Below are 26,069 nucleotides of genomic sequence, written 5' to 3'. Positions count from 1 at the left end.
CTGGTATGGTTATGTCCCAGTCATTTCTTTCATTAAACCATGTCTCCGTAACAGCCACTAAATCTACATTCTCAGATGCCATTATTGACCCAAGTTCATTGATTTTTTTACCTAAACTGCGAGCATTTGTAGAGAGGACTCTGAGCTTATCATTTCTTAACCTCTGTGCATCTGACCTGTTCTGGCATTGTTTCGGGGGGCAATTGGACTCTTTTATTTTCACTCTTTTGCCCCCCCTTCCTAGTTTAAATACTCTTTCGCAAATTCTTGGAGTTGTTCACTAAGTAAGGAGGAGGAGGAGGAGGAGATGATACAGACAAGACACAGAGCAGAGAAGGAGATTATACAGAGAAGACACAGAGCAGAGAAGGAGATGATACAGACAAGATACAGAGCAGAGAAGGAGATGATACAGAGAAGACACAGAGCAGAGGAGGAGATGATAGAGAGAAGACACAGAGCAGTGGAGGAGATGATACAGAGAAGACACAGAGCAGTGGAGGAGATGATACAGAGAAGACACAGAGCAGAGGAGGAGATGATACAGAGAAGACAGAGCAGAGGAGGAGATGATACAGAGAAGACACAGAGCAGAGAAGGAGATGATACAGAGAAGACACAGAGCAGAGGAGGAGATGATACAGAGCAGAGGAGGAGATGATACAGAGCAGAGGAGGAGATGATTACAGAGCAGAGGAGGAGATGATACAGAGAAGATACAGAGCAGAGGAGGAGATGATACAGAGAAGACACAGAGCAGAGAAGGAGATAATACAGAGAAGATACAGAGCAGAGGAGGAGATGATACAGAGAAGATACAGAGCAGAGGAGGAGATGATACAGAGAAGACACAGAGCAGAGAAGGAGATGATACAGAGAAGACAGAGCAGAGAAGGAGATAATACAGAGGAAGACACAGAGCAGAGGAGGAGATGATACAGAGAAGACACAGAGCAGAGGAGGAGATGATACAGAGAAGACACAGAGCAGAGAAGGAGATGATACAGAGAAGACACAGAGCAGAGAAGGAGATGATACAGAGAAGACAGAGCAGAGAAGGAGATAATACAGAGAAGACACAGAGCAGAGGAGGAGATGATACAGAGAAGACACAGAGCAGAGGAGGAGATGATACAGAGAAGACACAGAGCAGAGAAGGAGATGATACAGAGAAGACACAGAGCAGAGAAGGAGATAATACAGAGAAGACACAGAGCAGAGAAGGAGATGATACAGAGAAGACAGAGCAGAGGAGGAGATGATACAGAGAAGACACAGAGCAGAGAAGGAGATGATACAGAGAAGACACAGAGCAGAGAAGGAGATGATACAGAGAAGACAGAGCAGAGGAGGAGATGATACAGAGAAGACACAGAGCAGAGAAGGGGATGATACAGAGAAGACAGAGCAGAGGAGGAGATGATACAGAGAAGACAGAGCAGAGGAGGAGATGATACAGAGAAGACACAGAGCAGTGGAGGAGATTATACAGAGAAGACACAGAGCAGTGGAGGAGATGATACAGAGAAGACAGAGCAGAGGAGGAGATGATACAGAGCAGAGGAGGAGATTATACAGATCTCGGGGGTCTCCTTTATATTTTCTAACACTGACATCATCCTCAGGTAGAGCAGGAAGAACTCCCGCAGCCGCTTTGTCCTCTGTAGCCGTGCCTGGTTCTTCTGGACTAGGGTCTGTAAGTCGGTCCGTGTCCTCATTGCCTCCTCATTGTCTGCTGACAGTCTCCAGGCCGGACACACGCCCTCCAGCTGCTCCCTCCGCTCCTGCAGCCTCCTCACCTGCAGGTCGATTATGTCTGACATCTCTGCCTGTAGGACAGAGAAGTCACGTTGTACCTCCAGCTACTCCTGCAATGGTTCTGCCTCCCATGGCGTCCCTCATAATTATGGGGCATGACTGGCGCCGTTGCTGTCTGATTCCAGCACCCCGCGGTCCGGACATCTCACCTCCACCTGCTGCTGCTGACTGATGACTCCCTGCAGATCCGGCAGCTCCATCTCCCCCTTCACCGCCATCATCTCCTTCTCCGCTGCCTCCAGCTGGGACCAGATGTCGTGGAGTTTGGTGCGGGCGGCCGCCGTCGTCTGTGACAATCCTGAGACCTGAAGAGACGGAAGTGTCAGGGCGGCCGCTTACTTCAGAGCCTAATGTCACCTAATGACTTGCCCGGAAAGATTGAACCAGAAAAGATGGCGGATGGGAGCCTGGCCCATTGTGTGGGGGCGTCTCGGAGGGTTAGGTTCATTTTCTTTTCTGCCGTCAACAATATGGCTGACAATATGTGTGCTTAAGAGGAAAGATTGCAAGCTCCTGGGGTGCAGGGAAAGATGTAAGGAGCATCACAGTGAATATGACATTGGTGCCCCCATGGGGTGCTGGCACCCCACTGCTCACCCTGCTCTCTAGCTCTGCGTCCTCTCTGGTGGCTGCTAGCGCTCGCTCTCTCTCCTTGACGGCATCATTCAGCATCTCCACCGCTTCCTGCAGCTCCTCTAACGGGGTGAACGTCTTCGTTCTGTCCACAGCCAGGACATCAGGGTCACTCCGGGCGACACCTCGCGACGTCTCCTGAACCTGCGCCAGCGGAAAGGCAGTGTGTCACTACAGGGTGCAGCACGTCTAACTCACGAGAGGCGGCCACTGCCTCTGCCACAGGGGGTGACCCAGCTATCCCAGCTACTGAATGCCTGACCAATCAGAGAATGTAGCAGTACTGGGTCAGCCATTACGGGCACTGGGAAAGCTGGGTGACAGGCCCGGTCCGCAGCCAGGATGGGACCCGTCATATTTTGGGTCTCACCGTTTCCTTCTTCTTCCGTTCTTCCTCCATTTGTACGACCTTCATGAATTCGGACAGCACCAGTGTGTCCCTCAGATCAGAGACTCGCCGCTGGAGCACGTCCTGGAGCGTCTGAAACCTGAGAGGGGGAGGAGACAATCAGACGCACGCGCAACGTACAGAACGCACCGCAATATATCGCGGGCAACGTGGCCCGAGTGGTCTCCACTGCATTACATGGGACGGTTATAGTACAGGCATTCTGTGGTGGTACTATCCGAGCACTGTATGGCGGTATTATTTCAGCATTGTATGGCGGTATAATTTGAGCATTGTATGGCGGTATTATTTAAGCATTGTATGGCAGTATAATTTGAGCACTGTATAGGCTGTATGTGCCGCCCATTCCATGCCTTAGGGACCACAATGCACGGGCACTGTCCGCGTGGCTGGCGTAGACGGATACAGACCTATTCAACTCGAATGCGTCCATAATCCGTCCGCAGAGCAAAAAAAATTTAAACAAGTTATATTTTTTTGCGGTGCGGAGGAACGGACAGAAAACCCGCGGAAGCACGCCGTAGTGCTACCGTGGGGTTCCGTGCCTCCGTAAAGCACAATTGTGTCCGCTGCTTTGGATGTGAGTGGAGAAGTGATTGCAGTGGCAGCAGCCGTCCCCTGTGCCCTCACCTCTCCTCCACTTCCTGGACCTTCACCTCCATCTCCTCAGTCACACTCCATTCTGCCTTCTGACTATTCCTGTTCTTTCCGCGGAGGCGCTGCAGAGCTGAACCCCGAGACCTCAGCTCTCTCTCCAGCAGAGACACCTGCTTCAGGTCCTTACGGATCAGCTCGGGGCTTCTCATGGCGGCCGGCTCCGACAGCAGCAGCTCCACCCCCTGCAGCCATTGCGATGTAGAGGCGAGCTCCCGGAGAAGATGTCTGTCCTGGGGGCGAAAATGTACGGGGGTCAAAGCAAGGAGGTTACTAGAGGAGTGGGGGAGATCTAACAAGTGCATAGGTGGGGGTAATACCGTCTATAGGCTCTGAGGTGGGGGTAATACCGTCTATAGGCTCTGAGGTGGGGGTAATAACGTCTATAGGCTCTGAGGTGGCGGTAATAACATCTATAGGCTCTGAGGTGGCGGTAATAACGTCTATAGGCTCTGAGGTGGGGGTAATACCGTCTATAGGCTCTGAGGTGGGGGTAATACCGTCTGTAGGCTCTGAGGTGGGGGTAATACCGTCTGTAGGCTCTGAGGTGGGGGTAATAACGTCTATATGCTCTGAGGTGGGGGTAATACCGTCTATACGCTCTGAGGCGGGGGTAATAACGTGTATAGGCTCTGAGGCGGGGGTAATAACGTCTATAGGCTCTGAGGCGGGGGTAATAACGTCTGTAGGCTCTGAGGTGGGAGTAATACCATCTATAGGCTCTGAGGTGGGGGTAATACCGTCTATAGGCTCTGAAGTGGGGGTAATAACGTCTATAGGCTCTGAAGTGGGGGTAATACCGTCTGTAGGCTCTGAGGTGGGGGTAATACCGTCTATAGGCTCTGAGGTGGGGGTAATACCGTCTATAGGCTCTGAGGTGGGGGTAATACCGTCTATAGGCTCTGAGGTGGGGGTAATACCGTCTATAGGCTCTGAGGTGGGGGTAATACCGTCTGTAGGCTCTGAGGTGGGGGTAATACCGTCTATAGGCTCTGAGGTGGGGGTAATAACGTCTATAGGCTCTGAGGTGAGGGTAATACCGTCTATAGGCTCTGACGTGGGGGTAATACCGTCTATAGGCTCTGAGGTGGGGGTAATAACATCTATAGGCTCTGAGGTGGGGGTAATACCATCTATAGGCTCTGAGGTGGGGGTAATACCGTCTATAGGCTCTGAGGTGGGGGTAATAACGTCTGTAGGCTCTGAGGTGGGGGTAATAACGTCTGTAGGCTCTGAGGTGGGGGTAATAACGTCTATGGGCTCTGAGGTGGGGGTAATACCGTCTGTAGGCTCTGAGGTGGGGGTAATACCGTCTGTAGGCTCTGAGGTGGGGGGTAATAACGTCTGTAGGCTCTGAGGTGGGGGTAATACCGTCTATAGGCTCTGAGGTGGGGGTAATACCGTCTATAGGCTCTGAAGTGGGGGTAATAACGTCTGTAGGCTCTGAGGTGGGGGTAATAACGTCTGTAGGCTCTGAGGTGGGGGTAATACCATCTATAGGCTCTGAGGTGGGGGTAATACCATCTATAGGCTCTGAGGTGGGGGTAATACCATCTATAGGCTCTGAGGTGGGGGTAATAACGTCTATGGGCTCTGAGGTGGGGGTAATACCGTCTATAGGCTCTGAGGTGGGAGTAATACCGTCTATAGGCTCTGAGGTGGGGGTAATAACATCTATAGGCTCTGAGGTGGGGGTAATAACGTCTATAGGCTCTGAGGTGGGGTAATACCGTCTATAGGCTCTGAGGTGGGGGTAATAACGTCTGTAGGCTCTGAGGTGGGGGTAATAACGTCTATGGGCTCTGAGGTGGGGGTAATACTGTATATAGGCTCTGAGGTGGGGGTAATACCGTCTGTAGGCTCTGAGGTGGGGGTAATACCGTCTGTAGGCTCTGAGGTGGGGGTAATACCGTCTGTAGGCTCTGAGGTGGGGGTAATACCGTCTGTAGGCTCTGAGGTGGGGGTAATACCGTCTGTAGGCTCTGAGGTGGGGGTAATACCGTCTGTAGGCTCTGAGGTGGGGGTTAATACCGTCTATAGGCTCTGAGGTGGGGGTAATACCGTCTATAGGCTCTGAGGTGGGGGTAATACCGTCTATAGGATCTGAGGTGGGGGTAATACCGTCTATAGGCGCTGAGGTGGGGGTAATACCGTCTGTAGGCTCTGAGGTGGGGGTAATACCGTCTATAGGCTCTGCGGTGGGGGTAATACCGTCTGTAGGCTCTGAGGTGGGGGTAATACCGTCTGTAGGCTCTGAGGTGGGGGTAATACCGTCTGTAGGCTCTGAGGTGGGGGTAATACCGTCTGTAGGCTCTGAGGTGGGGGTAATACCGTCTATAGGCTCTGAGGTGGGGGTAATACCGTCTGTAGGCTCTGAGGTGGGGGTAATACCGTCTATAGGCTCTGAGGTGGGGGTAATACCGTATATAGGCTCTGAGGTGGGGGTAATATCGTCTATAGGCTCTGAGGTGGGGGCAATACCGTCTGTAGGCTCTGAGGTGGGGGTAATACCATCTATAGGCTCTGCGGTGGGGGTAATACCGTCTATAGGCTCTGAGGTGGGGGTAATACCGTCTGTAGGCTCTGAGGTGGGGGTAATAACGTCTGTAGGCTCTGAGGTGGGGGTAATACCGTCTGTAGGCTCTGAGGTGGGCGTAATACCGTCTGTAGGCTCTGAGGTGGGGGTAATACCGTCTGTAGGCTCTGAGGTGGGGGTAATAACATCTATAGGCTCTGAAGTGGGGGTAATACCGTCTATAGGCTCTGAGGTGGGGGTAATACCGTCTGTAGGCTCTGAGGTGGGGGTAATAACATCTATAGGCTCTGAAGTGGGGGTAATAACGTCTATAGGCTCTGAGGTGGGGTAATACCGTCTGTAGGCTCTGAGGTGGAGGTAATACCGTCTATAGGCTCTGAGGTGGGGTAATACCGTCTATAGGCTCTGAGGTGGGGGTAATACCGTCTATAGGCTCCGAGGTGGGGGTAATAACGTCTATAGGCTCTGAGGTGGGGGTAATACCGTCTGTAGGCTCTGAGGTGGGGGTAATAACGTCTGTAGGCTCTAAATTGGGGGTGATAACGTCTATAGGCTCTGAGGTGGGGGTAATAACGTCTATGGGCTCTGAGGTGGGGGTAATACCGTCTATAGGCTCTGAGAGGGGGGTAATAACGTCTATGGGCTCTGAGGTGGGGGTAATAACGTCTATAGACTCTAAGGTGGGGGTAATACCGTCTATAGGCTCTGAGGTGGGGGTAATACCGTCTATAGGCTCTGAGGTGGGGGTAATACCGTCTGTGCCGGCATACATACATAATTCCTCTGGGTAGCCATCTTATATGCTTCTGGCCTATGTAAAAAAGCTGTGAACTCTCATCTTCCTGAAGCCTGGGTCACCTATGATATAGATGGACACTTTTATTACCACTACTCTTTGAGGCCAGCAATAAAAGGTCATAAAAGCTACACCAGGCCCAGCTCATCCTGTCCTTTAAGATAAGATCAGCTCGCTGTCAAGCCTGGCTGGAGCGTGACGTCATTAATTTCCAGGTCTGGTTTGAGGAGAGCTAATAGCCCTTAATTAGCTCTGGGCATAAAACCAGTCCACTTTCATATTTCATTTATGAATCAACTTATGCCCTTTCTGACACCAGATCCAGGCTCTACGGAGTATTGTGGTTAATTGGGTATCAAATATGACTAGAGGATGTGATTCCTTAGCTGACCTATGGGTGGTAGAAGAACTACAGGTCCCAGCATTACCGTGTGTGGTCTCATTCTGTAGGTAAATAAATAAGGATCGCAAATATGTATTCTGTATAAAAATATGCTGATGTATCAAGGAGATACGAGCTTATGTATAATCCTCATTGTAGGAACTGAACTTTGATGGGGTCATAAAACACTTGGGGGCAATCCCTAGGCTTCACAGTCCCTCTGCTGCCATTGGCTGACAGGAGTAAGTCTCCTGCCCATGGCAGAGTTCATAAAAATCCATGCACAAGGACAGAGGAGAGAGACCCATGGAACATCACCAGACACTTAATTGGACATTGACGGCATATCCCTGTATCAGAAGAACTTTGAGGGTCTCCCCTGATACATACTGAAAAGGGGTTTGCAAGGATTCAAAAAGGACATATGAACGACCATCTGAAACCCTCCAGAGAAGCTAAGTATTCTTTCATCTTTTTCCCTTTCATTTGAACTGTCGTGATTATTTATATTGTTATTATTATTCTGTAGATTTAGAGTCATTTTCATTAGACTTGTCTGCACTGCTTTTTACCGCTTATTAAAGATTATAAAATCTAAGTGGCCAAGTCTTCCATATTCTAAGCTGCTGAACAACGTACCTTGCCTCTGAAGAGACGTTACCAGGTAGTTAGTTACATTGCATTTAGGAATTGTAGCTGGGGGTGATTGACTGTGGTTGGTCAGTAAGTGATATCCGGTTCATCCACTGATCTGTGTGATAGTGAATGACCCGGATAGTCGGCTCGTGGACCGGGAACCCACGTGGTGGCAGTTACCGAAGTGTAGTGGGGGGTGTTAGCCGAGTGGTAATACCCCGGTCACGTGAGGTCTCTGTGTGTGCGCAGACTCCGTCACAGACCACTACGTCACAGCTGTGGGATCCGGAGCGGTCGGATCCATAGTTCGTGACACCGTCTATAGGCTCTGAGGTGGGGTAATAACGTCTATAGGCTCTGAGGTGGGGGTAATACCGTCTATAGGCTCTGAGGTGGGGGTAATACCGTCTATAGGCTCTGAGGTGGGGGTAATAACGTCTATAGGCTCTGAGGTGGGGATAATACCGTCTATAGGCTCCGAGGTGGGGTAATACCGTCTATAGGCTCTGAGGTGGGGGTAATACCGTCTATAGGCTCTGAGGTGGGGGTAATACCGTCTATAGGCTCTGAGGTGGGGGTAATAACGTCTGTAGGCTCTGAGGTGGGGGTAATAACGTCTATGGGCTCTGAGGTGGGGGTAATACTGTATATAGGCTCTGGGGTGGGGGTAATACCGTCTGTAGGCTCTGAGGTGGGGGTAATACCGTCTGTAGGCTCTGAGGTGGGGGGTAATACCGTCTGTAGGCTCTGAGGTGGGGGTAATACCGTCTATAGGCTCTGAGGTGGGGGTAATACCGTCTATAGGCTCTGAGGTGGGGGTAATAACGTCTATAGGCTCTGAGGTGGGGGTAATACCGTCTGTAGGCTCTGAGGTGGGGTAATACCGTCTGTAGGCTCTGAGGTGGGGGTAATACCGTCTGTAGGCTCTGAGGTGGGGGTAATACCGTCTGTAGGCTCTGAGGTGGGGGTTAATACCGTCTATAGGCTCTGAGGTGGGGGTAATACCGTCTATAGGCTCTGAGGTGGGGGTAATACCGTCTATAGGCTCTGAGGTGGGGGTAATACCGTCTATAGGCGCTGAGGTGGGGGTAATACCGTCTGTAGGCTCTGAGGTGGGGGTAATACCGTCTATAGGCTCTGCGGTGGGGGTAATACCGTCTGTAGGCTCTGAGGTGGGGTAATACCGTCTGTAGGCTCTGAGGTGGGGGTAATACCGTCTGTAGGCTCTGAGGTGGGGGTAATACCGTCTGTAGGCTCTGAGGTGGGGGTAATACCGTCTATAGGCTCTGAGGTGGGGTAATACCGTCTATAGGCTCTGAGGTGGGGGTAATACCGTCTATAGGCTCCGAGGTGGGGGTAATAATGTCTATAGGCTCTGAGGTGGGGTAATACCGTCTATAGGCTCTGAGGTGGGGTAATACCGTCTATAGGCTCTGAGGTGGGGGTAATAACGTCTATAGGCTCTGAGGTGGGGTAATATCGTCTATAGGCTCTGAGGTGGGGGGTAATACCGTCTATAGGCTCTGAGGTGGGGTAATAACGTCTATAGGCTCTGAGGTGGGGGTGATAACGTCTATAGGCTCTGAGGTGGGGGTAATACCGTCTGTAGGCTCTGAGGTGGGGGTAATACCGTCTGTAGGCTCTGAGGTGGGGGTGATAACGTCTATAGGCTCTGAGGTGGGGGTAATACCGTCTATAGGCTCCGAGGTGGGGGTAATACCGTCTATAGGCTCTGAGGTGGGGTAATACCGTCTATAGGCTCTGAGGTGGGGGTAATACCGTCTATAGGCTCCGAGGTGGGGGGTAATAACGTCTATGGGCTCTGAGGTGGGGGTAATACCGTCTATGGGCTCTGAGGTGGGGGTAATACCGTCTATAGGCTCTGAGGTGGGGGTAATAACGTCTATAGGCTCTGAGGTGGGGGTAATAACGTCTATAGGCTCTGAGGTGCGGGTAATACCGTCTATAGGCTCTGAGGTGGGGGTAATACCGCCTATAGGCTCTGAGGTGGGGGTAATACCGTCTATAGGCTCTGAGGTGGGGGTAATAACGTCTATAGGCTCTGAGGTGGGGGTAATACCGTCTATAGGCTCTGAGGTGGGGGTAATAACGTCTATAGGCTCTGAGGTGGGGGTAATAACGTCTATAGGCTCTGAGGTGGGGGTAATAACGTCTATAGGCTCTGAGGTGGGGTAATACCGTCTATAGGCTCTGAGGTGGGGGTAATACCGTCTATAGGCTCCGAGGTGGGGATAATACCGTCTATAGGCTCCAAGGTGGGGGTAATACCGTCTATAGGGTCCGAGGTGGGGTAATAACGTCTATAGGCTCTGAGGTGGGGTAATACCGTCTATAGGCTCTGAGGTGGGGTAATACCGTCTATAGGCTCTGAGGTGGGGGTAATACCGTCTATAGGCTCTGAGGTGGGGTAATACCGTCTATAGGCTCTGAGGTGGGGTAATACCGTCTATAGGCTCTGAGGTGGGGTAATACCGTCTATAGGCTCTGAGGTGGGGTAATACCGTCTATAGGCTCTGAGGTGGGGTAATACCGTCTATAGGCTCTGAGGTGGGGTAATACCGTCTATAGGCTCTGAGGTGGGGTAATAACGTCTATAGGCTCTGAGGTGGGGTAATACCGTCTATAGGCTCTGAGGTGGGGTAATACCGTCTATAGGCTCTGAGGTGGGGGTAATACCGTCTATAGGCTCTGAGGTGGGGTAATACCGTCTATAGGCTCTGAGGTGGGGGTAATACCGTCTATAGGCTCTGAGGTGGGGGGTAATACCGTCTATAGGCTCTGAGGTGGGGTAATACCGTCTATAGGCTCTGAGGTGGGGGTAATACCGTCTATAGGCTCTGAGGTGGGGGTAATACCGTCTATAGGCTCTGAGGTGGGGATAATACCGTCTATAGGCTCTGAGGTGGGGGTGATAACGTCTATAGGCTCTGAGGTGGGGTAATACCGTCTATAGGCTCTGAGGTGGGAGTAATACCGTCTATAGGCTCTGAGGTGGGGGTAATACCGTCTATAGGTGCCGAGGTGGGGGTAATACCGTCTATAGGCTCTGAGGTGGGGGTAATACCGTCTATAGGCTCTGAGGTGGGGGTAATACCGTCTATAGGCTCTGAGTTGTCTGACCCTCAGGTCTGGGGGTTCAGGCACTCACCTCGGGGGTCTCGGGTGGTCCCTGAAGCTGGTGATTGGCTTGTGTCTCGCAGGTCACTGACCTGATATAAAGAGGAGACCAGTGTATAACGCTGCAGTTATAATGTCCGGCGGGCGGCGCACTCTTATATTTATCTACCTCTTGGTCGGACGCTGGTCGATCACCTGACTCCCGGGCCGCCGCTGGGGGGCGCTGTTCTCTGCCTGCAGACAAGAAAGCTCCTGTTATAGAAGGATAATGTAAAGAACCAGGGCGAGCCCCTCCCCCACTGACCTGATGCCCCCTTCCCACGCTGCCGCAGGTCACATGGTCGCTGGCGTCTCCGGTGGGATCGGTGGACGCGGCGCTGCTTGAGGCTTTCTCGGTCCTGGGAGACATCAGGATCTAATTATAGTCCTTGTGGGAAAATCCAGGAGCTCAGCCCTGTAGGCAGCCACCTCTCACAGCTGAGCGCTCGCTACAATGTGTCAGCGCAGACCATCCTCTGACACACTGTGACACTTCATGGCCAACTGCAGTCACAGCCAAAGCTGCATTCACCATTCTGCTGCATCATGACTTATACTCCAGTCACATTCACAGCTGTCCCTTACTGTAGTCACAGCCAAAGCTGCATTCACCATTCTGCTGCATCATGACTTATACTCCAGTCACATTCACAGCTGTCTCTTATTCTAGTCACAGCTAAAGCTGCATTCACTATTCTGCTGCATCATGACTTATACTCCAGTCACATTCACAGCTGTCTCTTACTCTAGTCACAGCCAAAGCTGCATTCACTTTTCACATATCACTCTAGTCACATCAAGAGCTGCAGCCTGCATTCCTGCCTGCGCAGGGCGTGCTGTGGGGCAGTGCACAGTGGGAGATGTTGGGTTATGCAGATCCACTACAACTCCCAGAATGCAGTGCAGCCCAGTGCATGATGGGCAGCGGATACCTGAGGCGGGCCCATCGCTCCTTCACCTGCCGCTGCCTGTGCCGGGCTCTGGACGACAGCAGAGGATGGAGGTTGGAGACTTGGGAGACGGAGACGTCAAACATCTGCAGGAGAGAAAGGAGACGATGAAGTCCCAACCCACCAGAGGGGGCGCCACCCCACCGCGTCCTCATACCATGACCTGGCCGGCGATGTCCCTCAGATCCTGATCTCTGCTCCTCAGCTCTGCACAGCGGCTCTGCGAGGGGAAGAGACACTGATCAGAAGCGGACCTGTGACGTGTGCGCTGTATGTGCGCTCCTCATACACAGTGTACACTGCACTCTCCTCATACACTGCGTACACTGCACCCTCCTCATACACAGCGCACGCTGCACCCTCCTCATACACTGCGTACACTGCACCCTCCTCATACACAGCGCACGCTGCACCCTCCTCATACACTGCGTACACTGCACCCTCCTCATACACAGCGCACGCTGCACCCTCCTCATACACTGCGTACACTGCACCCTCCTCATACACAGCGCACGCTGCACCCTCCTAATACACATCGCACACTGCACCCTCCTCATACACAGCGCACGCTGCACCCTCCTCATACACTGCGCACGCTGCACCCTCCTCATACACATCGCACGCTGCACCCTCCTCATACACAGCGCACGCTGCACCCTCCTCCTACACAGCGTACGCTGCACCCTCCTCATACACTGCGCACGCTGCACCCTCCTCATACACATCGCACGCTGCACCCTCCTCATACACAGCGCACACTGCACCCTCCTCATACACAGCGCACACTGCACCCTCCTCATACACAGCGCACACTCCTTAGACACACTGCACTCTTCTCATACACAGCGCACACTCCTCAGACACACTGCACTCTCCTCATACACAGCGCACCCTCCTCAGACACACTGCACTCTCCTCATACACAGCGCACCCTCCTCAGACACACTGCATCCTCCTCAAACACAGCGCACGCTGCACCCTCCTCATACACAGCGCACACTCCTCAGACACACTGCACCCTCCTCATACACTGCACCCTCCTCATACACTGCGTACACTGCACCCTCCTCATACACAGCGCACGCTGCACCCTCCTCATACACAGCGCACACTCCTCAGACACACTGCACCCTCCTCATACACTGCACCCTCCTCATACACAGCGCACGCTGCGCCCTCCTCATACACAGCGCACACTCCTCAGACACACTGCACCCTCCTCATACACTGCGTACACTGCACCCTCCTCATACACAGCGCACACTCCTCAGACACACTGCGTACACTGCACCCTCCTCATACACAGCGCACGCTGCACCCTCCTCATACACAGCGCACACTCCTCAGACACACTGCACCCTCCTCATAGACACCGCACCTTCCTCATACACAGCGTACACTGCACTCTCCTCATACACAGCGCACACTGCACCCTCCTCCTACACAGCGTACACTGCACTCTCCTCATACACAGCGTACACTCCTCAGACACACTGCACTCTCCTCATACACAGCGCACACTTCTCAGACACACTGCACCCTCCTTATACACAGCATACACTCCTCAGACACACTGCACCCTCCTCATAGACACCGCACCTTCTTCATACACAGCGTACACTGCACCCTCCTCATAGACACCGCACCTTCTTCATACACAGCGTACACTGCACTCTCCTCATACACAGCGCACACTGCACCCTCCTCCTACACAGCGTACACTGCACTCTCCTCATACACAGCGTACACTCCTCAGACACACTGCACTCTCCTCATACACAGCGCACACTTCTCAGACACACTGCACCCTCCTTATACACAGCATACACTCCTCAGACACACTGCACTCTCCTCATAGACACCGCACCTTCTTCATACACAGCGTACACTGCACCCTCCTTATACACAGAGCACACTCCTAAGAAACACTGCACCCTCCTCATAGACAGCGTACACTGCACCCTTCTCATAGACAGCGTACACTGCACCCTCCTCATAGACAGCGTACACTGCACCCTCCTCATACACAGCGCACACTCCTCAGACACACTGCATTCTCCTCATACACAGCGCACACTCCTCAGACACACTGCATTCTCCTCATACACAGCGCACACTCCTCAGACACACTGCATTCTCCTCATACACAGCGCACACTCCTCAGACACACTGCATTCTCCTCATACACAGCGCACACTCCTCAGACACACTGCACCCTCCTCATAGACACCGCACCTTCTTCATACACAGCGTACACTGCACCCTCCTTATACACAGAGCACACTCCTAAGAAACACTGCACCCTCCTCATAGACAGCGTACACTGCACCCTTCTCATAGACAGCGTACACTGCACCCTCCTCATAGACAGCGTACACTGCACCCTCCTCATACACAGCGCACACTCCTCAGACACACTGCATTCTCCTCATACACAGCGCACACTCCTCAGACACACTGCATTCTCCTCATACACAGCGCACACTCCTCAGACACACTGCATTCTCCTCATACACAGCGCACACTCCTCAGACACACTGCATTCTCCTCATACACAGCGCACACTCCTCAGACACACTGCACCCTCCTCATAGACACCGCACCTTCTTCATACACAGCGTACACTGCACCCTCCTCATACACAGAGCACACTCCTAAGAAACACTGCACCCTCCTCATAGACAGCGTACACTGCAACCTCCTCGTACACTGCATCCTCCTCATACACTGTGTACACTGCACCCTCCTCATACACTGTGTACACTGCACCCTCCTCATACACAGCGCACACACCTCAGACACACTGCACCCTCCTCATACACAGCGCACACTCCTCAGACACACTGCACCCTCCTCATAGACACCGCACCTTCCTCATACACAGCGTACACTGCACCCTCCTCATACACACTGCACCCTCCTCATACACAGCGCACACTCCTCAGACACACTGCACCCTCCTCATACACAGCGCACACTCCTCAGACACACTGCACCCTCCTCAGACACACCGCACACTCCTCAGACACACTGCACCCTCCTCATAGACAGCGCACACTCCTCAGACACACTGCACCTTCTTCATACACAGCACCCTCCTCATACACCGAGCACACTCCTAAGAAACACTGCACCCTCCTCATAGACAGCGTACACTGCACCCTCCTCATACACTGTGTACACTGCACCCTCCTCATACACAGAGCACACTCCTAAGAAACACTGCACCCTCCTCATAGACAGCGTACACTGCAACCTCCTCATACACTGCAACCTCCTCGTACACTGCACCCTCCTCATACACTGTGTACACTGCACCCTCCTCATACACTGTGTACACTGCACCCTCCTCATACACTGTGTACACTGCACCCTCCTCATACACTGTGTACACTGCACCCCCCTCATACACTGTGTACACTGCACCCTCCTCATACACTGTGTACACTGCACCCTCCTCATACACTGCGTACACTGCACCCTCCTCATACACTGTGTACACTGCACCCTCCTCATACACTGCACCCTCCTCATACACTGCACCCTCCTCATACACTGCGTACACTGCACCCTCCTCATACACTGTGTACACTGCACCCTCCTCATACACTGCACCCTCCTCATACACTGCACCCTCCTCATACACTGTGTACACTACACCCTCCTCATACACTGCATACACTGCACCCTCCTCATACACTGCACCCTCCTCATACACTGCACCCTCCTTATACACTGTGTACACTGCACCCTCCTCATACACTGCATACATTGCACCCTCCTCATACACTGCACACACTGCACCCTCCTCATACACTGCGCACACTGCACCCTCCTCATACACTGCACCCTCCTCATACACTGCGTACACTGCACCCTCATACACTGCGTAAACTGCACCCTCCTCATACACTGCGTACACTGCACCCTCCTCATACACTGTGCACACTGCACCCTCCTCATACACTGCACCCTCCTCATACACTGCGCACACTGCACCCTCCTCATACACTGCGTACACTGCACCCTCCTCATACACTGCACCCTCCTCATACACTGCGTACACTGCACCCTCCTCATACACTGCACCCTCCTCATACACAGCGTACACTGCACCCTCCTCATACACTGCGTACACTGCACCCTCCTCATATACACTACACAATCACAAACATCGAAAGAGCCCCTGACCTTCTCCTCGATGGCTCTCTCGATGGAGTCTGCTTGATGCCACAGTGATGCCGCCTCCAGTGCCAGCTGCAGACTCTGGTGATGCTCATGCAGTGCGGTCTGAAGCCGCAGCCACCTGTCAGGACAGATAACATCCAGGTCATGGGGGAGGACAGAGCCCCCCGGTACAGACAAGAGGTGGCCTCCTGATACCAGCGCCCGGGGGATGTCACCCAGCTTTCTCCAGCACTGGGGACATCTGGTAACAGTGGTCATAGTCTCACACCCAGCTTTCCCAGAGACAGATAACACTTCAGACAGTGAATGACATTACATGCGGTTGAGGTGTCTGCGGCGGGCGGACGCGGCTCGGCTCTCCGGGCGCCCCTGCTTCTCCAGCTTCTGGCTGAGGCGGCTGACGTTCTCCTGCAGGCTGCAGTAATGGACCTGCTCCTAGGAGAGAAGCGGAGTCGCTGATCAGCGGCGCCTTCTACTGTTCGCGTCCTCTCACTTCAGCAGAGACATTTATCATGTAACGGAAGTTAATACCAGGCACCTACTAATGCATCGGAGGTAAGTTAGGGGAAAAAATGGCGGTACTACCGACCGGGGCGCTAAGATATAAAACGAGACCTAGACACAGAGATCGGGTCTTGGTTCAGCTCCGCGTTTCTCCGACGCTCCGTCGCCTTCTTCAGGCTGACCCAGTGACACCAGGATTTACCCCAAAAAAATACAGGAAATGACATCATCGGATTGACAGGTTCAGGCCACAGATACATTTAGCAGCATCAATAATAAAAAGCCGAAAGAAACATTGTGCAAATATATTATCTACAGGCCAATAATGGGGCGTATTATGTACCGCGAGACCTAAACGGCAGCAATGCGCGGTCATGGTAACAGATGCTAATTACATAATACATTATTACATAAATAACTAAAATATAAAAATCAAGATGGCGACAGAAAACATTATTTATAATAGAAAGCTCTGTCAAAATACTCCAGTATTCTCCGCTAGTAAGAGCTTGTGGAAGGAGCCTGAATACGTGTTTAGTATGTTCTGTGCCGTCATTGAGCCCCTCGCCTCCGGCGTCTGCAGACGGAATATCCGGGCGGATTCTTTATTTACTAATTGCTGGAATCTTTTCTTATTGTTTGGAGGAATCCACTCGATGGGTTTTAGAGCAGATATATGGCGGTTGTGCCGTGTGTCACTCCGTCTAGAGACGCTATGGCGGGGTTTTCCGTTACTATTATTGCTTCTATGTTTTTTTTTATCTGGTTCTCATACTCTGAGTGTCCGTCCTCCATACCGCAGGGACGCTCCAAAAGACGAGCCGCCGTCCGAGTGTGTTTTTATTTTACACTTTTCCCCTGCGATAGATGAGGTAGAATCGGATTTTTTTTAAAACTACGCCAAAACAGCGATTTTTTTACTTTGACTCACAAAAAGTGTAATACCAAGTGATCAAAAAGTCTTATGTACCCCAAAATGGTACCAATGAAAACGTCACCTGAACCCGCAAAAAAATGAGCCCCCACATAAGACAATCACTCAAAAAATAAAAACCAATGGCGCCCATAAACCAATCCATCGAAATCTGCGCTGCAAAAGCCATATGGCGCTCCTTCCCTTCTGAGTCCTGCCATGTGCCCCCTCAGCATTTACCACCACATATGGAGAAAATGGGTGACACACTATGGGGTGCTTTTCCCCTGTTACCCCTTGTGAAAGTGAAAAATTTGGGGCTAAAGCAACATTTTATTAGAAGTAATGAAACTTTTCATTTTCATAGCCAAGTGTTTTCAAATTCCGTAAAACGCTTAGGGGGTCAAAGTGCTCAGTACTCCCCTTAATATACTCTTTGAAGGGTGGATTTTCCAAAACGGGGTCACTTTTTGAGGGTTTACACTTTAGGGGAACGTCAGGGTCTCTTCAAATACAAAATGGTGTCCAAAAACCATTCTAGCAAAATCTGCTTCCAAAATCCATATGGCGCTCCTTTCCTTCTGACCCCTGCCACGTGCCCATAGAGCAGTTCACCGCCACATGTGGGGTATTTATGTAAACAAATCAGAGTAATAAATATTGAGGTTTAGTTTACTGTTAACCCTTGCTGTGTTGCTAGAAAAAAATATATTAACATGAATAATCTGCATAAAAAATGAAATTTTTAAATTTCACCTCCATTTTAATTTAATTCTTGTGGAACACCTCAAGGGTTAACAAAGTTTGTAACATCAGTTTTGAATAATTTGAGGGGAGTAGTTTCTAAAATGGGGTCATTTATGGGTAGTTTCCATTACGTAAGCCCCTCAAAATCACTTTATAGCTGAACTGCTGCTTAAAAAAATGTTTTTTGAAATTTTGTTGGAAAATTGAAAAATTTCTTCTAAACCTCTAAGCGTCTGAGGTTCTGAAAAAATAAAATAACATTTACAAAATGATCCCAACATATGATGACTGACACTATTCATGAGGAATTACTGTCCGTCTTAGGGCTCGTTCACACGAACGTTTTGCGGACCGGGTACCGTTCTGTGTGCATTCCGCATCACTTCAATGGGTCCGCAAATCCGGAGATGCGGAACGGAACACTACGGAAGCGGCACAGACTTCGCGTCAAAAATATATTGACTCAAATTTCCCACTGTCGTGAAGGACAATGCGTCACGGGAAACAAGTCTCAGAACGGCCTGGATAAGTAAAAGCGTCCCGGAGTTATTACCACATAAAGTGACACATTTGCAAAAAATGCCCGGGCAGGAAGTAGAAAGGTAACACAGGGTTAATAGCGGCTCACCCTTCTGATAAGCAGGTCAGGTGCTCTCACTAAGGTGTGGTTCACCCTAACCACAATAGCAGATATATAAATGTATAAAGTATGGTGGGCAGTCAATAACTGGCGCCACACATCAGGTCCATCTTGTTATAAACACAGTACATTTATTCAACAATCAGTGAGTATTACGGTCCGTCATAGATGTGATTCCAGATATGTAAATATATATGATCAAATCCTCTAAAACTGATCCACAAAGTTCACATATATAGATGTAGGCGCTGATCTTGGCGCTTCAGAGCGTCTCCATCGTGTGGCTCACTGCTAGGGAGTGCAGTCCTCAGTCTCACTGAGTATCGATGGTAGGTTAGTACTCGCTCTTTGATGTCCGGCTGGCTTGTCTCTGCCACCACAGGTCAGCGCACTCACCCGACTTCCTTGCTGTGTGGTGGAGTGTCCTCCGATATTATGTTTCCACGATACCGCTGCGGTAGTTGGCCACCTCCTCGTAGCTTACAGCTGTTTGTCCCCACGTGTTGCTGGCGTCCTGCGTCTTACCGGCGTTCCACCACAGGTCAGTGCACTCACCCGACTTCCTTGCTGTGTGGTGGAGTGTCCTCCGATATTAGGTTTCCACGATACCGCTGCGGTAGTTGGCCACCTCCTCGTGGCTTACAGTTGTATGTCCCCACATGTTGCTGGCGTCCTACGTCTTACCGGCGTCCCACCACAGGTCAGTGCACTCACCCGACTTCCTTGCTGTGTTGTGGAATATCCTCCGATATTATGTTTCCACGATACCGCTGCGGTAGTTGGCCACCTCCTCGTGGCTTACAGTTGTATGTCCCCACATGTTGCTGGCGTCCTACGTCTTACCGGCGTCCCACCACAGGTCAGTGCACTCACCCGACTTCCTTGCTGTGTTGTGGAATATCCTCCGATATTATGTTTCCACGATACCGCTGCGGTAGTTGGCCACCTCCTCGTGGCTTACAGCTGTTTGTCCCCACATGTTGCTGGCGTCCTGCGTCTTACCGGCGTCCCACCACAGGTCAGTGCACTCACCCGACTTCCTTGCTGTGTGGTGGAGTGTCCTCCGATATTATGTTTCCACGATACCGCTGCGGTAGTTGGCCACCTCCTCGTGGCTTACAGCTGTTTGTCCCCACATGTTGCTGGCGTCCTGCGTCTTACCGGCGTCCCACCACAGGTCAGTGCACTCACCCGACTTCCTTGCTGTGTGGTGGAGTGTCCTCCGATATTATGTTTCCACGATACCGCTGCGGTAGTTGGCCACCTCCTCGTAACTTACAGCTGTTTGTCCCCACATGTTGCTGGCGTCCTGCGTCTTACCGGCGTCCCACCACAGGTCAGTGCACTCACCCGACTTCCTTGCTGTGTGGTGGAGTGTCCTCCGATATTATGTTTCCACGATACCGCTGCGGTAGTTGGCCACCTCCTCGTAACTTACAGCTGTTTGTCCCCACATGTTGCTGGCGTCCTGCGTCTTACCGGCGTCCCACCACAGGTCAGTGCACTCACCCGACTTCCTTGCTGTGTGGTGGAGTGTCCTCCGATATTATGTTTCCACGATACCGCTGCGGTAGTTGGCCACCTCCTCGTAGCTTACAGCTGTTTGTCCCCACGTGTTGCTGGCGTCCTGCGTCTTACCGGCGTTCCACCACAGGTCAGTGCACTCACCCGACTTCCTTGCTGTGTGGTGGAGTGTCCTCCGATATTAGGTTTCCACGATACCGCTGCGGTAGTTGGCCACCTCCTCGTGGCTTACAGTTGTATGTCCCCACATGTTGCTGGCGTCCTACGTCTTACCGGCGTCCCACCACAGGTCAGTGCACTCACCCGACTTCCTTGCTGTGTTGTGGAATATCCTCCGATATTATGTTTCCACGATACCGCTGCGGTAGTTGGCCACCTCCTCGTGGCTTACAGTTGTATGTCCCCACATGTTGCTGGCGTCCTACGTCTTACCGGCGTCCCACCACAGGTCAGCGCACTCACCCGACTTCCTTGCTGTGTGGTGGAGTGTCCTCCGATATTATGTTTCCACGATACCGCTGCGGTAGTTGGCCACCTCCTCGTAACTTACAGCTGTTTGTCCCCACATGTTGCTGGCGTCCTGCGTCTTACCGGCGTCCCACCACAGGTCAGTGCACTCACCCGACTTCCCGCTGCGGTAGTCGGCCACCTCTCCTCCGGGATAGGGTCATATACATCCAACTTGTCCCAATATTTAGATAGATTACTACGACCAGCAGTGAGGAAGACATTCGCTGATATCAGGGATACAACGCAGATAGTTCAGATCATTGAGAACCTGAATTATGAACCTGATTGGATCCTTGGGACCCTTGATGTCAATTCCCTATAGACTATTATAAGACACGATCAGGGATTAGAGGCTTTGACACAACAATTGACGTCATATGGGGAATACTTACTGGATCAAATAGAATACCTAGCGAAAGGGGTACAACACATCTTGACCCATAATTATTTTGTATATGATTCTGACTTCTTTCTCCAGATGAGGGGCACCGCCATGGGCACCAGGTTCGCCCCCAGTTATGCCAACCTGTTTATGGCACAATGGGAGGATCAACATATAGCACCCAGACTGGGGACGGACCTGGTGCTATGGCGAGGACTTATTGATGACGTGCTCTTCATCTGGCGGGGAACAGAGGAACATTTAGCATCATTCCTCGACTATATAAATCAGAATGAGAATAATATCAAATTTAGTTCAAAGGTTGATAAAAAAAACTAATAGAATTTCTGGATCTGACTATCATAGTGGAAGATGACAAGCTGATCTGTCAAACACACCAGAAAGAGATAGCTATCCTTTACACAAGCTGCCATCTTCCAAGATGGCTGCTTAATATCCCTAAGGGACAATTTAGGAGGTTACGGCGTAATTGTATGAAGGAAGAGGACTACATTAAAGAAGCTATGTCCATGAAGGAACAGTGACCAAAAAATACCCTTTAAAACAGGTTGAGAAATCCTTAGAAGAAGTGAAAAATATGGATAGGAAAATGTTTTTTTGAGGAAAAAAGAGGGCCTAAAACAGGAATTGACCCCAAAATAGGAGATCTAATGAGGATTATCTTACCCTATAGTGCACAATATAGGAAGATCGAAAATCATTGGCACCATATCACAAATGATAAAGTGATAGGACCATATCTAACTAATGGCCCACAAATAGTGTACACAAGAGCACCTAATCTGGCCCTTAAAGGGGTTATCCCATCTTAGACAATGGGGGCATATCGCAAGGATATGCCCCCATTGTCTGATAGGTGCGTGTCCCACCGCTGGGAGCAGAGAAAGTGGAGGAGGGTGCACTGCGCACGCGCAGCCGCCCTCCGTTCATTTCTATGGAGCTGCCGAAAATAGCCAAGTGCTGGCTCAGCTATTTCCATCGGCCCCATAGAAATTAATGGGAGCGTTGGCCGCGCATGTGGAGAGGCGGGGAGCTGTGCCTGGTGGTGGTCGGACTCTGGGAAACCCGGGGTCCTCCAGCCACAACTCTCCCCGGCTCCGTTCTCGTTGTAGGTGCGGGTCCCAGAGGTGGGACCCGCACCTATCAGACAATGGGGGCATATCCTAGCGATATGCCCCTATTGTCTAAGATGGGATAACCCCTTTAAAATAGCACTGACTGTTAAAAATAAAAAGAACAATACTCAAAAAAATTATTTCAATCTAAAGGGATTTCACAGGTGTAATATCTGCAGTAATTGCAAACATACTAAATTTCCGAAAAAAAACAAATATAGTCTCCTCTACATCTAATACATTTGCGTATGAAATCGACACATTCCTATCATGTAACACATCGAATGTCCTGAACCTGAATGAGAGCCCCTGTAAAAAACAATATATAGGGAGGACAAAAAGGGTATTAAAGGTCAGGATTACAGAACATATGACTGAGATCAGAACGGGATATGAGAAGCGCTCATTGTCTAAGCATTTGAAATGTCACCATAACCAAGACCCCCCCCCAACTAAGATTTATGGCATTTGAAAAAACAGGTGTCCATTGGAGGGGAGGTGACCACGTCTCCAATATGTCAAGACAGGAGGCGAGACGTATATAGGACTTTAACACCCTGCTACCTGAAGGTCTCAATGCAGATTTAGAAATATTCCTGTAAATGGGAGGAAACCTCGGGGTGGGGCCCCTGCGGACGAGACATCGGCGTTGTAGCTGTATCATCAGCACTCCGATCTCTCCTTCGCTGGGGGCCCCACCGCCATACATCATTATCAATATGAACGACATAGGAATCCAGATAAATTATTATCTTAATGAGATTTTAGTACTACACATAGAAGAGAGGCTTATATGAAAATTGGATGAATTTCATAATTTTATGAATTTTCGAAAAAAGTTTTCACATGAAGATTCTCGCATGAAACCTTTTTTTGTAATTTTTTATTGAAATCTATTGTTATGAAGATATATATCGCAGTTAATAGTATGTTCAGATTATCAATGATTAGCTGACTAAGGAGCAACAATTTTGAAAATATCAGCTTCGGAATATAATGAAAGATCCGAAAACGACCTCAATCCAAAGCAGATCTTATAATGAACCTTGATTAAGTAAAAGAGGTGTAAGGCTACTTTCACACTTGCGGCAGAGAGATCCGGCAATCCGGATCAGGCAAAATGTATGCTAACTGATGGCATTAGTAAGACTGATCAGGATCCTGATCAGTCGAAAAAAATGCATTGAAATGCCGGATCCGTCATTCCGGTGTCATCCGGCAAAACGGATCCGGCATTTATTTTTTTCACCTTTTTTTCAGTCTGCGCATGCGCATAACGGAACGACGGATCTGGCATTCCGGTATTCTGAATGCCAGATCCGACGCTAATACATCCCTATGGGAAAAAATGCCGGATCTGGCATTCAGGCAAGTCTTCATTTTTTTTCGCCAGAGAGAAAACCGTAGCATGCTGCGGTTTTCTCTTTTGCCTGATCAGTCAAAACGACTGAACTGAAGACGTCCTGATGCATCCTGAACGGATTACTCTGCATTCAGAATGCACGGGGATATGCCTGATCAGGTCATTTCCGGTATAGAGCCCCGACGACGGAACTCAGTGCCGGAAAAGAAAACCGCTAGTGTGAAAGTAGCCTAACCCGTCAGGGTATATAAGGGAGCAATGGAGGATCTCACAGCCAGCTACTGAGGAAGAGGTCTGAGACCTGGAAACGCGTATAGCGGATGAGACCCTTATACTGAAAAGACACCTCACTATATCGGAAACATCAGCTACGGACAAAACTGCATAGACGGCTGGTGACACCACCCTCGATTCTTTACAGGAACTTTAAACCAGTTAACAAACAAGGACACCCTGACGTCCTGATCACGTGGAACGCCGGTAAGACGCAGGACGCCAGCAACACGTGGGGACAAATAGCTGTAAGCCACGAGGAGGTGGCCGACTACCGCAGCGGTATCGTGGAAACATAATATCGGAGGACACTCCACAACACAGCAAGGAAGTCGGGTGAGTGCGCTGACCTGTGGTGGCAAAGACAAGCCAGCCGGACATCAAAGAGCGAGTACTAACCTACCATCAATACTCAGTGAGACTGAGGACTGCACTCCCTAGCAGTGAGCCACACGGTGGAGACGCTCTGAAGCGCCAAGATCAGCGCCTATATCTATATATGTGAACTTTGTGGATCAGTTTTAGAGGATTTGATCATATATATTTACATATCTGGAATCACATCTATGACGGACCGTAATACTCACTGATTGTTGAATAAATGTACTGTGTTTATAACAAGATGGACCTGATGTGTGGCGCCAGTTATTGACTGCCCACCATACTTTATACAGGAAGTAGAAAGGGTTAAACATAGATTCCAACAATTAGTAAATAAAGAATCCGCCCGGATATTCCGTCTGCAGACGCCGGAGGCGAGGGGCTCAATGACGGCACAGAACATACTGAACACGTATTCAGGCTCCTCCCACAAGCTCCTACTAGCGGAGAATACGGAATCATTTTAACACAGCTTTCTATTATAAATAGTGTTTTCTGTCGCCATCTTGATTTTTTATACATATTTTTTATTTAATAATGTATTATGTAATTAGCATCTGTTGCCATGACAGCGCATTGCTGCCGTTTAGGTCTCGCGGTACATAATACGCCCCATTATTGGCCTGTAGATAATATATTTGCACAATGTTTCTTTCGGCTTTTTATTATTGATGCTGCTAAATGTATCTGTGGCCTGAACCTGTCAATCCGATGAGGTCATCTCCGGTATTTTTGGGTAAATCCTGGTGTGTGCCGCTCCTCAGGGTCACTGGGTCAGCCTGAAGAAGGCGACGGAGCGTCGGAGAAACGCGGAGCTGAACCAAGACCCGATCTCTGTGTCTAGTTTTATACTATAGTAAAGCGTCGGTCGTTCCGCCATTTTTCCCTAAGCTCACCTCTATTCTGGATGCCCGCGGCAGAAGGCGCTGCTTCGGTACCGCAGTTATTCCACGTACGCTTCCCAGCGCTCCGCCTGATCCGGTGAGCTGCCACACACACGGGGGGCGCGGTCCTTCTATATTCTCTTCTAAATCCTAATGTATAGAGACTCTACATATTGCCTCCATCACATGACATATGGCTCGTTTCCATGGATACGACCACCCTGTAATCCAGCAGAGGTGGACGTGCTTCCACACTGGTGTCCGGGACCGCGGGAGTGCGTATAGTGTGCAAGCACGACCACAGCTGCTGGATTACAGGGTGGTCGTAACCATGGAAACGAGACATGAATAATGTGATGGAGGCAATATGGCGAATCACAGCACAGTAGTAAATGCCTGGTATTAACGCTACATTATAAAGGCCTCTGCTGAAGTCACAGAACCATTACCTCCCTGACTTACACACTGCAGCAGCCCCCAGAGCAGCACTCACTATTCAGCACAAGGGCTGCATGAACTGCAGCAAACAGGCAGACCACAGACCTCAGAGACCACTAATCTGGGGACCACTGACCTCAGGGAGCATTAATCTGGGGACCACTGACCTCAGGGTTCATTAATCTGGGGACCATT

General features: G+C 50.5%; 1 protein-coding gene across 1 annotated transcript in view; it reads right to left on the bottom strand.

Annotated features, from left to right (window-relative positions):
• Positions 1-1,484: 1,484 nt before the first annotated feature.
• The window catches only part of LOC122922492 (spectrin beta chain, non-erythrocytic 5-like), a 61,390-nt gene continuing 36,805 nt past the window's right edge, over positions 1,485-26,069 (bottom strand). Inside the window, exons 6-17 of the mRNA XM_044273098.1 lie at positions 16,496-16,614; positions 16,183-16,297; positions 12,149-12,211; positions 11,974-12,077; positions 11,307-11,400; positions 11,172-11,236; positions 11,034-11,094; positions 3,491-3,747; positions 2,822-2,939; positions 2,416-2,595; positions 1,968-2,123; positions 1,485-1,829 (exon numbers count right to left, since the gene is read on the bottom strand). Coding sequence (XP_044129033.1) covers positions 1,485-1,829; positions 1,968-2,123; positions 2,416-2,595; positions 2,822-2,939; positions 3,491-3,747; positions 11,034-11,094; positions 11,172-11,236; positions 11,307-11,400; positions 11,974-12,077; positions 12,149-12,211; positions 16,183-16,297; positions 16,496-16,614 — 1,677 coding nt within the window. The remainder of the gene's footprint in view (positions 1,830-1,967; positions 2,124-2,415; positions 2,596-2,821; positions 2,940-3,490; positions 3,748-11,033; positions 11,095-11,171; positions 11,237-11,306; positions 11,401-11,973; positions 12,078-12,148; positions 12,212-16,182; positions 16,298-16,495; positions 16,615-26,069) is intronic.

The sequence above is a fragment of the Bufo gargarizans genome, unplaced genomic scaffold (genome assembly GCF_014858855.1).
Source record: "Bufo gargarizans isolate SCDJY-AF-19 unplaced genomic scaffold, ASM1485885v1 fragScaff_scaffold_393_pilon, whole genome shotgun sequence".
Taxonomy (NCBI): Eukaryota; Metazoa; Chordata; class Amphibia; order Anura; family Bufonidae; genus Bufo; species Bufo gargarizans.
This window is presented reverse-complemented; position numbering and strand designations above follow the sequence as displayed.